This window comes from Daphnia pulex, chromosome 12 (genome assembly GCF_021134715.1).
Source record: "Daphnia pulex isolate KAP4 chromosome 12, ASM2113471v1".
NCBI lineage: Eukaryota > Metazoa > Arthropoda > Branchiopoda > Diplostraca > Daphniidae > Daphnia > Daphnia pulex.
The window spans coordinates 10,614,394-10,629,271 of NC_060028.1; the positions used below are offsets into that span (position 1 = coordinate 10,614,394).

General features: G+C 40.0%; 3 protein-coding genes across 3 annotated transcripts; all 3 read left to right on the top strand.

The window, feature by feature from the left end:
• The first annotated feature begins 429 nt into the window (after positions 1 to 429).
• On the top strand, positions 430 to 5,603 carry LOC124208659 (polycomb group protein Psc-like). Its single transcript, XM_046606504.1, has 8 exons — positions 430 to 649; positions 1,668 to 1,897; positions 2,081 to 2,281; positions 3,119 to 3,203; positions 3,280 to 3,325; positions 3,425 to 3,523; positions 3,597 to 3,677; positions 3,872 to 5,603. The coding sequence occupies exons 2-8, from the start codon at positions 1,786 to 1,788 to the stop codon at positions 5,207 to 5,209; spliced, it is 1,962 nt and encodes a 653-aa protein (XP_046462460.1). The 5' UTR covers positions 430 to 649; positions 1,668 to 1,785; the 3' UTR covers positions 5,210 to 5,603.
• A 947-nt stretch (positions 5,604 to 6,550) lies between these two features.
• Positions 6,551 to 9,221, top strand: LOC124208820 (zinc finger-containing ubiquitin peptidase 1-like). Its single transcript, XM_046606703.1, has 11 exons — positions 6,551 to 6,630; positions 6,913 to 7,080; positions 7,141 to 7,281; positions 7,401 to 7,515; positions 7,600 to 7,857; positions 7,914 to 8,025; positions 8,093 to 8,264; positions 8,338 to 8,429; positions 8,490 to 8,620; positions 8,685 to 8,920; positions 8,988 to 9,221. The coding sequence occupies exons 2-11, from the start codon at positions 6,913 to 6,915 to the stop codon at positions 9,021 to 9,023; spliced, it is 1,461 nt and encodes a 486-aa protein (XP_046462659.1). The 5' UTR covers positions 6,551 to 6,630; the 3' UTR covers positions 9,024 to 9,221.
• A 460-nt stretch (positions 9,222 to 9,681) lies between these two features.
• On the top strand, positions 9,682 to 14,760 carry LOC124210071 (tyrosine-protein kinase JAK2-like). Its single transcript, XM_046608372.1, has 17 exons — positions 9,682 to 10,548; positions 10,624 to 10,880; positions 10,950 to 11,015; positions 11,086 to 11,315; positions 11,376 to 11,551; positions 11,714 to 11,791; positions 11,857 to 12,063; positions 12,127 to 12,248; positions 12,315 to 12,468; positions 12,534 to 12,681; positions 12,740 to 12,835; positions 12,903 to 12,973; positions 13,043 to 13,195; positions 13,261 to 13,401; positions 13,463 to 13,630; positions 13,694 to 13,866; positions 13,931 to 14,760. Exons 1-17 carry the CDS (start codon positions 9,829 to 9,831, stop codon positions 14,223 to 14,225), a joined length of 3,255 nt encoding a protein of 1,084 aa, XP_046464328.1. The 5' UTR covers positions 9,682 to 9,828; the 3' UTR covers positions 14,226 to 14,760.
• The last annotated feature ends 118 nt before the right edge of the window (positions 14,761 to 14,878 follow it).

A 14,878-nucleotide genomic window follows, 5' to 3' on the forward strand; every position in this document is an offset into this window, starting at 1 on the left:
ATATGGAGCTGAAACGTTTAATCAGCGTTTATTACGTTGGCATCATCGAATGATCTCCGTTCTGGCTATGGGTGAATTCAAGCTCGACCAAAACAGTCGCCTTTCAACTGCTCACAATAGCTATTACATTTATTTATTTCGGCCATCAAATACTACCATCGCACTCGCCGTAAAATACACTATCGTCTCATACTAATTGATTTATCATAAGAAGAGATTAAAAGGGCTTAATTCCGCGACGAAAGAGGATGGAAATGAGAGCTTTGTCAGGTTGAAAAGCATCCTGTTTCGGGTGCGGCCGAGAAACAACACAGAGAATGTTCTTGCAGCAAGATGGCGACCAAAAGCACGTGATCATACGTTGACCAATGAGAACTCGGGATTTGGGGAGGGAGGCGGGCCTTGCAGTCGTAGCATCGACCGGCTACATGTTCCATCAGTCGCCGCCAGGGACGGCCAGAGTTCGGTTCGTTCCGTTTTTCGTGGTCGTTCGTTGTGTGCTGTGTGTGTAAATGTAAGGCACAGCGCCCTCGTTAAGGAAAAAAAGAGTTTTATATTTTTATATATCATTCATTGTGTGTGTGTCCATTTAAGGGAAAATTTCCAACTGAAACAAAGGATATTATAAAACCGACTTTGTGTGTCGCAGGTAAGAGCCTCTGAAAATATTTTTGCATTCCGTCGTGCGTATGGTTATTTTGATAAAACGTGAGCAGAGTTGTGTGTGTGTGTGTAAGGCTAGAAAGAGTGTTGTACTGTTATGTGCGTGTGTGTGTGTGTCTGCACTGGTGGGGAATGAATAGGAAGTGAATTGGGGGAGGGGAACGAAAGGGAGGGGGAGGGAGAGGAGAAAGAGAAGGGAGCCACACAGACAGTCCTATGTGTGTGTGTTGCCGTCGTGGAAATATATATATATATTTAAACGGGAAAATGTGTCTTGCGTGTTGGGGAGATGGCGTCTCGACGTCGTCGTCGTTCGGTTCCTTTTTTCTGCTCAGAAAAGAATTTCGTATTTAAAAAATTTATCCTGAAATTTCGCCAACATTTCGAAAGAAAGTTATTCTTGGGATACTGAAAAATAAAAATGTTAACCAAAAGAAGAAGAAGACGGGCAGGACTAAATTTGAATAAGAAAAACCTTTTGGGTGTGTGTACATTCCTTGGAGGAGGAGGAGGAGAGGGTCGGTTGATGCCTCGGGGTAAAAAGGCGTCGTCACGTGACCCGGCGTGAGAAACGAGACACACGTGTATGCATGTGTTTTTTTACTCGACTAGACGATGTCGAGTCTGGTCTTTTCTTGTCGTTTATCACGATAACCTATTCACCTCGTAACGTCACTCATTCGTCCGATAATACTTTGAGCAGCAGTAGAAATCGTTCATCGATGGGAAAATTGTTCAAGTGGTTATTTATCAGTTAGTGGTTGTCAATAGACTGCGTGATTCACGCAAGTTCCAGAGGTCAAAAATTGACTTGGTAATATGATCAAAACGAAAACAAATCGCTTATCTCGCTCTCTGGTTTAAAAGCTTTAAATGTTAAAGAAAGAAATGTGTAAAATCATCAGCTTTTAACATGGATGTTGGAAACAATCGACGTCATTATCCATCATCGTCTCTGTGGACAATTGAAAAGAATTAAAAAGTTTTCCTTTGATGTTTTTAAGGTGGCACAACGGATGACAACAACAATCGACCATGAATGGCCATTGAAAGAAGTAAATAATCTACCACTTTCCCCTAAGCTGAATAGAGAAAAACGTACAAGATAAGTCAACAACAACAATGGAATCTTCCAAGACGTTGCCGCTGAGTCGACTCCAGTCGAATTTGACGTGCTCAATCTGCCAGGGCTACCTGATCGACGCCACTACCATCACCGAGTGCATGCACACCTGTGAGTACTCCACCGACACAAGTAGTTGTTGTGTACTAGTAGCCCCATAATTATCCGGCCATTATCTACGCGTCATTATGTTGTTGTTGAAGTCATCGGTCTTTGTCTTGGTTCTTTTTTGCTTCATCTGCGGGTCTTCTTATATATTAATTTTTATGACATAACTTATAATTTAAATTACAGTTTGCAAGTCCTGTTTGCTGCAACGCGTCGAGAGTGGCAGAACATTTTGTCCTCGTTGCGGAGTTCAACTGCAACGATCCCGACTGGGAGAGCAACTAAAGTTGGATCACGCCGTTCAGGCGTTGGTCTACACGGCTGTTCCCGGTCTCTGGCACGAAGAACAGCGCAGGCGCAAGCACTTTGTGGATCACCATCCTTTGTGTATGTATTCGAAATGTACCTATTTTCGATCAAACATTTCTTCTTCTCCCGGGGATGAAGATGTGCGCCTAGTGTGTGCATTCATCTACTCTCTTCCATCTTAAACCCCCGTCAACTGTGGTTACATGCCGACTTGATGGATGTTTTACAACAAGAACCCAACCGCGCCCCATGTAACGTTAAAAAGCACAAGTCTCTTTTTTCCTTCCCCCCTCCCTTTTTTTCGCATCCGTCCAATGGATGTGTACCGGCCAAGGAATATTCTTTATCTCTCTCCGGTTTCTATGAGCTCGAAATCAGCAGGGGGTTGTCTCCCTTTCATCTCTCCCCCACTGTCGATTGACGCCCCCCTCTTTTCAATGTGATTCATCTTCCATCGATTCGGGATTTCTCCATTCCCAGGAATGTCTATTGGACCCGATTGCGTGATTCACAATCAAGTTAATTTAGTTTATAAAAATATAGTCTAACGATAGTCTAACGCATTTCTCGTGTCATTGAGTTTCCCCCGGCATCACACAGTAAACTGTTTTTAATCAAATATTTCTTTATCCGGTAGTACCAGTACTACTACGCTTAATGGGTTCCCTTTTGCTTCTTCCCGCCCGGTGGCGGCTCCCGTTATCGGCACGAGCACACGTTGTGCATGCACAATTACTGGTTACGATTTCACGTTTCGTCAAACTAGCACACCGTCAAAAGAAAGAATTTATACGAAAAACCAGTTTTACTTTTTTGTTTCCACTATCAACACGTTTTTATTTTTGCATGTCGTGAAAGAGATGTGTAAAAATAGTGTATACAGTATGTTTAACTTGATGGAATTTTTGGTTGTAGCGACTACGGTGGCCCCGCCACTGCAACATCCAACCTGCTTCTCGCCTGCCGATCCAATCTCCCTCTCGCTCGACTTCATACCTCAGTAAGTTTTTCTTTCCCCCAACAAAAATTTGGGGTTTCTTGGTTGTAACCTCTGTCTTTTTAATCTGCCTCAACAGGTCGCGCGACGAGGGTCTCAACCTGAAAGGTCCAAATTCACCTCAGGTATAGTTACTTTGGTTTCCCCCCTTGAAAGGAAGAAAAATAAAAGCGTTTTTATGAGGTTCCTAGTCATTGGATCAAATTTCTTTTTCCTTTTTACAGAGTATTGGTAGGCGTTTCTTCCGCTGTCCGGCTGCTGTAGCTGTTCACCATTTTCAGAAGCTGCTCAGCCTCAAATTCGAACTTCCGCCTCAGTATGCGGTAAGAACTTTCATTTGAAATTAACCTTGTGCTGTGGAAATCCAGATTGAAATCGTATGTTTTTGTTTGATAGGTGGAAATCCATTGCGGGGGAGAGAAACTGGCTTCTGCTTTGCGGTTGATGGATGTCGCCTACATAACGGGTTGGACTCAGGTAGGTCTTGAGTGATTTTCCTTTCAAAGTCAAACTGAAACTGTCAAAACTTGCCATCGATTACCTTTTCCACATATTTGGTAATCTGTCATTGTCAGTCGCTCGTTTCACATTAGCCTACGGCCGCGAATATCTTGAAACATTCCACCCAGCCAATTAAAGTGTAATGTCAACTCATTCATCACTTTAATTAGGAGGAGCCTCTACGTCTCGAGTACAAAATCGTCAAACATCAACCTGGAAAATTGACGGCAGTAGTCGCTTGCACTGGAAGCACCGCCAACAACATCACTCAGTCCCGCCGGTGTCAGAGTAGAACGTCGTCGACGGAAACGGGTGGGAAATCTACCGGAGGTGTTAAGCGTTCATCCGCCCCTCCGCCTTCATCTCCACCCAAACAGCAACGATTGTCTATTTCCATTAAACGGACTGCATTGCGTGCCAATCAACTGGAGGATTCGCCTCTGGAATCTGACGTGATTCATCCGGTACATCACCGGTCATCCAAGAAATCTAATTTGGATTCGTCAATTCCCGTCGAGTCGAGTCCTTCCAGCAAGAAACGCGGACGGAAGAAGAAGCGTCGAAAGCGCAAGACGATGGAATTGGTTCCGATCATAGAGCCTCTGCATCCTCTCAAAGTCAAAATTGTCGAGAGGATCAAATCGCCGGAATACTCTACTTGGTCGCGACCCAATGGTGTCGAGCTACTTGTTCAAGCCGCTGAATTGGCTTCTCGTCAAAATCCTACTCCACCCCCGGAAGGGGATAAACTGGAAGTTCCTAATGCAACCAAATGTCCACCACCACCTCCATTGCTTCCTATATCCGATCCCATCACCAGCAGCAACAGCGATTCCGTCAACAACAACAGCAAACCTACCGCCCCGGAAATTCCCAAAGTAATTGAACAAGATTCGCCACAGTTGACGGTGGTGGTGGCTGAAGATGACGTTGAAGACGAAGGCAAGTTGATTATTGTCGACGAAGTGAATTTGAACGGCAGTAACAGCAACGGAAGAGATTCCGGGATGGATAACGACGAAGAAGAAGAGGAAGATGACTCGGCTGGCGCCCTGGATCTGTCCTCAAAATCAACTCGAACTTGTCCTCCGGAAGAGTCTAACAACAAATCACCGAGAGAGCCGAGCCCAAAACCTCCGGCATCTCCGCAATTCGTCCAGCAGCGATCCACCGCACTTCATTCAATCACGGACAGTTTAGCTCAGAGACAGCATCAAAGACTCATCCAGCAGCAGCAACATCACCATCGCCATCATCATCACCGTCGTCTACCTACCCCGATACATCATCCGGAAGCGATGAGAAATTTGGTCACGTTGTCGCAAACTGCGTCATTGGTTCCGCCGCATCCTCAGCAAGTGGCCACTCAGCGTCTCATCGTGGCGTCGTACATGCATCAGTTTGCAGCTGCTGCAGCCGCCAGAGCTGCTTCCGCACCTCTGCGTCCTCCTAAACCCCCTCAGCCAAGTTTATCCATGTCTAACGGGTTGTTACGACGTCCGTTTTGAAATTCTGATATTCGCTTTTTCTTTGTTTCTTGGCACCGCCGCCCTTTCGTATTCATAAAACTAATTTGCGTGTTTGCCTATTAATTCGGAAAATGTACATGAAACCTTAAGATTTCATCACTTTTTCTGTAAGAGTGTATTGTTAGGTTTAACTCTTTAATTTATCAATCCGCTGTATAAATTGCTGTAGAGAAATATGATTCAAGTGTGATTATATTAATTTTTTTGCTTCGGAGGTTGTTGTTGTCTCGCTATGACGTAACGTTTCCACGTTTTACTCTCTAAAGTGTGTTTTTGTTTTGGCTCTGTTTTTCTGTTCCTTTTTAAGTGTTGTTTTTATACGGAAGACATGCTAATACCAAAAAATGTTGCGAAATAAATGGTTATGACGTCACCACTTTTTACTATTGTGCGCGTTCTCATCGATCATTATGACACAGTGCGTTGCCATTGGTTAGGGGGTGGAGTCAGGGGCCCCTTCCTGTGGGTGGGGTCGAAAGGAGAGACCCAATCGGGCGAAATGGGGTCGACAGACTAGAGGTTGCATTGCTTCTCGTTGAAAGTTCTCTTTCTCTGAATTACTTTTCAAAAGTGAATTAACTTTTCGTGAAATTATTAGACTTGGAATTGAGTATTCCAGTGCTTTCAAGTGGCCGCATTTGTCCTATTTAGTATTTACTTTGTCTAGCAGACACTCTATAAATTGAACAGGATTGAAGGTTTAAAAGATGGATTATTAGTACTAGGGCGAAGAATACAATCAAGATATTTTGGGACGTTTAATTCGATTTTCCCCTGCAAGTCCCCAATATGAATTTCAATTTAGATCATCCTTGCGTCCCACGGATGCATCTGACGTCCGTCGCACAGTGCGGGTAATTGAATGGACTATTATAGGAAGAGTTTTTTATGGTCAAAAAGGGAGAGGGGGGAAAGCATTATTTGAACTCTTATATATTATGAGTGGTATTGAGGAGTGGCGCGCGTACCGAGAGGGGGTTTCTATGGTAACCGGACCACTCAAGTACGTTGTTTTTTTCAAGTTGGGGGTAGTTGGAATGTTGTTCAAAGAACGCGCTCCTTTTTATTCCACTAAAAGCTCATTACCTGCCATCTAGCGGCGATTACAAAATGTTCTCAAGGACTTATCATTCATTACATAAGAATTTCAGTAAACTTGAATAAACGGAAGAAATTATAACTGACTCTACTTGCACTTAATTAAAAAGAATTTTTAAAAATTTCATTGATTGAGAATTTTACAAATTTTTTCTTCTGCTTGGACTTTCACAACGCTGTTGCAGATGCAGACGATGTTGAGTGTTTCCCAGTTTGTTTACAATTTTGATCTGGTGACTGGTGTGAAAGTAGCGGGAGCTAATTTGTTACATATATAGCTAATTAAGACCATTCTATTAAAAATGAGCTCCGATGAATCATTCATTACATAAGAATTTCAGTAAACTTGAATAAACGGAAGAAATTATAACTGACTCTACTTGCACTTAATTAAAAAGAATTTTTAAAAATTTCATTGATTGAGAATTTTACAAATTTTTTCTTCTGCTTGGACTTTCACAACGCTGTTGCAGACGATGTTGAGTGTTTCCCAGTTTGTTTACAATTTTGATCTGGTGACTGGTGTGAAAGTAGCGGGAGCTAATTTGTTACATATATAGCTAATTAAGACCATTCTATTAAAAATGAGCTCCGATGAAGATTGTATTATAATATCTAGTCGCAGTTCTGCAACCACTTCTGACCAAAACAAAATTATTTCCAGTAGTTTACAAAAATTCACTTGTCCTATGTGCTCTCAAACTAGTGAAGAACTCAGTGAAATTGAAGCTCATATCGAGAATGAACACCTGGTAAATTAACACTGAAGTTACAAAATTTTAGTATAGTAATTCAGAATCATTTTGCTCTAGGGGCATGAAGGACAAAGCTCGGGAGATCAAATAAACTCCTTTCGGATGGATCATGCTTGTCCACTGTGCAGTGAAATATTTAAAGATTCTTCTCTACTTGAATCTCACTTTCATGTAGAACATGACATGTTTATTAATGATGTAAATATTTCATATCCTTTATTATCCATGCTCCTAGATAAATCCTGCGTATGAAATCTCTTGTAACAACTGAAGATTAAAACTGTAACAATTATACCAATTTCCTTTTCACTTTTCAGGCTGCAGCTGCTAGATTCTCTTGTCCCGTCTGTTTATCAAATGAGTTCTCCTCTGAAGAAGTACTTGCACAGCATGTCAATCAGCACTTTTCAAATGAATGTGTTCCACCACTTGGTATATATCCAATTTGAAATTATTCTTATTTCTTTGCTTTAATCTATTACACTGTGTTTCCCTTTTCTAAACGATATCCTTCAGACGACGATGGACAGCTTGCACGAAAATTAGAGGAGCAAGAACGAGAATTGATGCAAAAGAAGGAACGCGAGGATTTCAAGCGACTTCAATCTCTTCACGGCTTTGATCAAGGGAGAAATATGAATCGACAAAGTGATGCAACTCTGTTACAATCTGTTAAAAGAGGAAATATGTCCGCGGTTGATTATCACGAGAAGCGCATTATGCTTAAAATGTCTGAGAAGATTGGTGTTGACGATGGTTCATCAGCTACTCGAGGTGCAGCGCAAGCAAAAATGATTATCTCTGACATTTTCAACTTTTTCTGTAAACAGATATAACATCTCACATAAGAAGATTTGCTACAACGCAGAACATTCACATGTGTAGCGATATTGACCACTATGCAGCTTCATTTGGAGATTCTGGCTGGGGCTGTGGATATCGGTAATTCTATCAGTTTATTAATTACAGTGGCACAGTTAATTCTACATTTGTTTAATTAATTGCATAGGAACCTTCAAATGCTACTCAGTGCCCTTCTTCGCCATCCGCAATGCGCCGAACGATTGACAACGTTATGTCCTTCGACGTCATCGACTTTAGGCAATTCAATTCAAGTCCCATCCATCACTCGACTTCAATCTGCGATAGAAGAAGCCTGGAAGTTGGGATTTGACCAACAAGTAAGAATGCAAGAGCACTTTATTTACTTATGCAACCCTTTAATTTCAACATTTTTACATTGTTGTAATAAAGGGGTGTCAACAACTCGGTGGCAAGCTCTATGGTACATGTAAATGGATTGGCGCAACAGAAATTGCAACACTTTTGGCTTCTTGTCATATTCGGTAAGCTGTAAATATTTCTTTTTGATAAAACAGATCATTAATGACAATGTTTTTATCAAGTTACCGTTTAATAGATTTTCATCGACCTACTTCTGATGACGGTAAACAACATCCGGCCTTATTCGATTGGGTGAAACAGTACTTTCAAGAACCGTCAGAATTTAAACCACCGCTTTACTTCCAACACCAAGGTATGGACAATAATTTTTAGTTATGTTGGCTTGTCTGATTTGTGTGTGATGCGTAAATTTTCAGGACACAGCCGCACGATTATTGGCATTGACGAAGGGAAACAGGGAAAACTGCGTTTACTTATTCTTGATCCAAGTCATAAAAGCGATCAAATGCGTCAGTTGACAAACACTTCTGATTCGACTAAATCTAACGCTACTGCAAAGAAAATATGGGTTCCTATGACCTCTCTAAAATCCAGGCAATATCAAATTGTTTGTGTGAACGGTGGCTTCGTTGACAGCGATCGAGAGTTCATAGTAAGTTGTTAATGTTTTATGAATTTATTATGTAAACGATTCCTGACCTTTTGTTTCATTTCTACAGCAAAGTAAATTGATCCGTTCCACTCGTATTCCTTAATGTTTTGAGAAAATTGATTTAGAAAATTAAGGTACGCAATTTATTGTTACATCTATGTGCCTACAAAATTCTTCCTCTATGCACTTGTACCGTACCGCATTCATATAAAATATTTTGTCCAAAATTGAGTTTCATCGTCTTGTCACATTTTGCAACGAAGTTTTGTTAATATTAAATTATTACATGGAGTAGTAAATAGCACTTGTATTTCCTTATTTATAAAAAGTAACGTCACACGGCACTTGTTCAATAAGATTAGAATCTATTGCTGTAAATTGACTGCTAATGGAGTTAATCGGCCTGTGTAAATGTGGGTATACATACTATCTCAAGACACCGAAACACATGAACATAAAGAATTCTAGAAACTGAGTAAACTTTATGAAGAGATGGAGAAAGTGTTAATTTAAAAATTCAAAGAAAGCGCGGGATGAAAAAACAGACCATGCTGCCATCTAGCGGCCTTTGTTGTGATTCAAAAAGAAGATGTGAAATTCGTTTTATAAATGAATAACAATAACAAATAATAAGTAATCTGGTAAGATATAATCTTTTTTTGCTTAAATCTCTGCTAATAAAATATAATAATAATTAATTACTACATTTTCACAATTCATTTAAATAGGACGGCAACGTATTTTGTGTGCCTATATTCCCATTTCCCATCCTCCTACGTGACTGGAACAACAAAAACAGGTTTGACGTTTTGATTTTGATACCTTGCCCTTAGGCAGCTGTCACTTGATGCATAAATGTGAGAGTTCAACCGGTTTTATCTTCAGTGAGTAAGCTCAGAGAGGATGACATGAGAATGTCGATTGTCGTAAAAATTATCGGTTCCAGCCCTGGTATTATTCCAATTGATGACGGATTGTCCTTTGAAGACGTTTGTATACAATGTTGTCGCGATTTGGGAATTTGCCCTACTTCTCGGAACCTTTTTGCGCTCAGGAACGAGACTTCAAAACTCTACGTCAATCCTTCAGATCTCCTGAAAGATGGGGATGATTCTTATGAGTTGAGGCTACGCTTTTGGCCCTCCCTTGTTAATTTATCTAAAATTGGGACAAAAGCACTAAACTACTTCTATCAACAAGTTCACGAGGAGTTTGTGGAGGGAAAGATTACAGCATTCAACAACAAAACAAACCAAAGTGTGGCATTGGGTTTAGCTGTAACCGCTATGTATTGCCATATGAAGGATTACGGTGTCAAAATGAGTGATGTCCTAACAAATTACAAAAAGTTTGTTCCTAAAATGGTCAGACGTAATTCAAATCTCAAGTACAGCACAGAATCCTTGAAGACCCGCTTGAATCAAGTAGTTCAGAATCCACCTGGTGAAACGTGGTTCTTCAAACAAGCGTTCCTGAAAACAATAGCTCAAACTGCTACTGACTATTCAGTTGAAAAATATCCTGTCAAAGTGGAAGAGGGGGAAGAACTAGTTGAATTTGATCTGATTATTCAGCCCATGAGTAGTGAACATCCAGGAGTCAAGATGCAGTCAGTCAAAAAGAAAATTGTAAGTTATTATTGTTATTTTATATATTGAGTTGAAAATGTTCCAAGCTAACAATAAACACAATTTTTTTTATAGCTAAGTCAGTATGTGTGTTCAATCGAAGAAGTATGCTTCGTTTCCATCAGGAAAAGTGACAACCGTATGGAAATATCGCGAATCAACGGTGTACCTCAGTACTTTCTCATGGAAAGTGAAGAGTCTATGAAAAGTTGTGTCGGTGTCCTAAATGGTTATTATCGACTTATGGAAAAATGGACATTTGATTTGTGTGGTGAACTGGTGACCCCTTCTCTTGTCAAACTAAGAAGTCTTAAATGCCATGGTCCTGTTGGGTAAATATGAAATGGACCATAATTTTGGAACATATTAAATTACATAATATTTTTTGTGTAAATACACAGAGATTCCTTTGCTTACGATAAACTAAGAGCCAAGCGTCAGAACAAACAAGGGTCCTACTTGTTACGGTCTGTTGTTTATATTTGGGTATATTTGTACTTATCTGAGTTTATTTAAATCGGAACGTTTCAATTACAGGGAAAGTCATGTCAACTACGACGAACTTTATTTAGATGTTTGCCTGGAAGACGGACAGCCATCCACAACATTCTCAATCGTTAAATCAGTTGAGGGTACGTGGACTTTCGCTGGATTAGAATGTCAGCCGTGCAGCAACGTACGGGAGTTGTTAGCACTTCAAGGCAATGAGAAGCGACTCGGAATTCCTGGATTCGAGCTGAAGGAATGTCTCCCGTCATCAGAGAATGGTATATTTCAAATTGTGTATTTTTTGCACAATCAATTTTTATATCTACCTAAATATTTAGATGTCTCGGAACTTTTGCTTTGCCGCCAAAAACCTGTCGAATTGGAAATGACACTCAGCCAAAGCGCATTTCCCCAGTTACCAGTTTGCATTCCAACCCAGTCTATTCAGCTGTATGTAGGCGCTGGATTCCAGTGTGAATTTGATGGCCGCTTTACCACTGTTCACCGAGGAGTGGTTAGTGTAGTAATTTATTAATAAAGTGTAGTCATTTAATTTGAATTATTCACGGACCTATAAGTACGCCAGTAGACTGGTAGCAGCCAGTTTTGGTCTGATTATTATAGTTTTATTTTGTTTTTATTCAGTTTTTAAGTTCTGTTTGTTGCTTTTTTTCAGTGGCGCCGAACAACAGACGAACAAATCCAAATTGTGCACAAACTTCTTAGATCGGAATACCGACAGTCTCACTACCAAGTTTGAATTTTACCTTCGTTGGCAATTTTAACCAGATTTAACTAACGATTCGTCTATTTTTTAAGGCATTCCTGGAATCTGTACAGCGATCTATGTTTTGGCGATCAGAAACAATTGTTCATGTTTTTGGTATCGTCTTGGATGTTAATTTGAGAGTCATTATGGAGTATTTTCCGCAAGGCCCATTAGATCAGTATTTGAGAGAACATGACCTGCCCATCATCGATCTTGTGGAAGCAGCAACTAATCTTGCCAAAGCATTGTTTTATTTGGTATTAAAATATTCTGATGCCGCAATCCTTGTGGAAAACGATAATTTTTATTCCTACTCACAGGAAGAAAAAGGTTTCGTTCACGGTAAAGTCCGTTGCCGAAATTTAATGGTTGCGTCACACACTTCCAATTCGATCCGAGTCAAGTTAACAGATCCAGGAATTGTTGCGTATTCGGATGACGAGTATAATCCATTTTGTTTTGCCTCCTCTATTTAAAAATTCTAATAAAGCCATTATTCCGTGTTTAGGTTACCTTGGATACCGATTGAATTGTACGAATCATTGGAATTGGTTCATCGGAGGAGCACAGCTGACATATGGGCTTGCGGAACTTGCATGTGGGAGATCTTTTCATATGGAGAGAAACCCTGTTCTGGTTTCAGCAAGACAAAAATGATCCAAGTATTTATTTTTTTCATTTGAATAAAGCTGGTTTCGTTTACTAATTTATTTGATAATTTCTCAAGGGTTTCTTGAGTGGCTGGAGGCCCCCGAGGCCTGAAAAGTGTTTAGGAGAAATCTATCATATCATGATTGGTACCTGGTATCCAGATGTTTCGCTCAGACCAAAAGCTCAATCCGTTATGCGAGACATTAACCAAATTCTTTACGAAGGTACGAAGATTACTACATAGATAACTGGCCTGCAGTAAGATTTAATTTATGTTATTAGTCTACAACTCGAGGCGCAGTAATGTATACGAACAAGTCCACGACCATCAGCTTTCGCTCAACGGAAGCTTGGCCTCTGGATTGACTGAGGCCACAAGTAATTATTTCAAAATAATCAATCAAACATTATTACATTGTGTAATGAATTTCGTTTTAATTTTCAGCCCTTAGAGCTCTTTCTGAAAATCATGATACGATTTCCTTCAACTCCCAGTTCGACGACCACAACTTTCAAGTATTTGCAATAATTTCAAAGATACCGCCGAGTTTGTAATTATTAATCTCATTCGATTTCCTTTATAAGGATACCCATGCTTCACTGAACTTTGTGCTTTCAAAATGGGAGCTAAACGGTGGTTCTTCATTGCAATTTGATGATGAAGGCACGTCAGAGTTGGCTGCGGAGATTTACCAATTGGAAAGGGAAAACTTGGAACTGGGAGCTGTACTCGGGAATGTAAGTTCATTTTCTCCTGCACGTTCAGTTTCCTCATGGTTAATTGACTATTCATTATTTCGTAGGGTTATTACGGTGAAGTGCGCATGGGAGTGATCCGCCACAGAGACGGCACAGAGGAGACAGTTGCCGTCAAGAAACTCAAAAGCATGACGATGAATAATCCGGAGAGTGTTGATCTTAAACGTGAATGTGAAATCATGAAGGTAGTACTGTACATAAGTTTCTAACCTTGTCCGACTTTACAGCTTTTTGTTTTGTTTACAGAGTCTCAACCACCCAAACATTGCCGAAATCAAAGCCATTGTCACCGAGCCCATAACAATGCTAGTGATGGAATACTTTCCGATGGGTAGTTTATTGTCCTATTTGCGCACTGAGAAGGAAATTATTACTGATCAGCAGCTAATAAAATTTGCAACTGACGTGGCCGAGGTATGGAATATTAGATTATTAAATCCTCCGACGATTGATCAATAGATTTCACCAATGTTTCAGGGTATGGCTTATCTGGGCGAAAATAACATTGTTCACCGTGATCTGGCTACCCGCAATATTTTAGTAGCTGCCGAAGATTTGGTAAAGATTTCCGATTTCGGTCTAGCCCGTCAAGTCGGATACAATGGTTACTATGCCGTTCGTGATTACGGTAAACAACTGCCTATACCTTGGTAATGATTTACGCTTTTAAATTATTTGCGAAAAAGAATATTAATTGTATTTTCTATTTGACAGGTACGCACCGGAAAGTTTGCTCTGTTGGAAATTCTCCGTCCAGTCCGACGTATGGTCATTTGGTGTCACGCTCTACGAGATGTTTAGCAGAGGAGAGGAACCCAATATTATCATCGGCGATCATACGCTTTTGTTGAAGGCTTTGCAGCAAGGTAGGCGTTTACCTTGCCCTCCGGGATGTCCCCCTGTAATCTATCGAGACTTGATGAAACCATGTTGGGATGCTGAAGCCTCTCTCCGGCCATCTTTCAAAGTATTGCTTGATAAAATACGCTACGTCGCCAACCAACTGTGATATTTAATTCGATCGCCTTTTCACCACCAGTTTGCAAAACAATAAAACATAGTTAATAACTAATAAGCCAGGAAAAGTCAAAAGCTTTCACATACGATTGGTTGAGCGATTTTAGTATTTTCTCAGCTTAAAATGAAATGCCTTACTTGATTATTTCATATTTACCAAAAGTTATTGCTTCCATTAACAAACACTATATAATAACAATAATCTTTACTTAAAAAAAAAGTCATTCCGCTTTTCATTTTTTGTTTTGCTACAAACGAATCGTATGTTATAGTTTTTCTTAAAAAAAATCTTAATTCCTTTTGTTGAATGATTAAATTAGATTTCTAATAGCAAAATACTAAATAGGGGTTGTTTACAGGGTAGTTTTAATGTATGTTTTTCAACTAATAACGCTCTTCCTCGTACAGGTTATGAGGAATCGTTGTATAATGACAGTGAATTGTTCATTTCTTACCTGTCACTTGATTCCGAAAGAAATTGTTTGTTCTAAGCCAATTAATTTTAATACAAGACCGCCAAAAATCAATGAATCCTTGTTATTCTCCGACGCGATCCTTGTTCTAACCAAATATTACATTTCAGAATGTATCAAGTAAAGCTAAACTGCTGCCGCCAGGAAACCAGTGTCTAATTCGTAACATTAA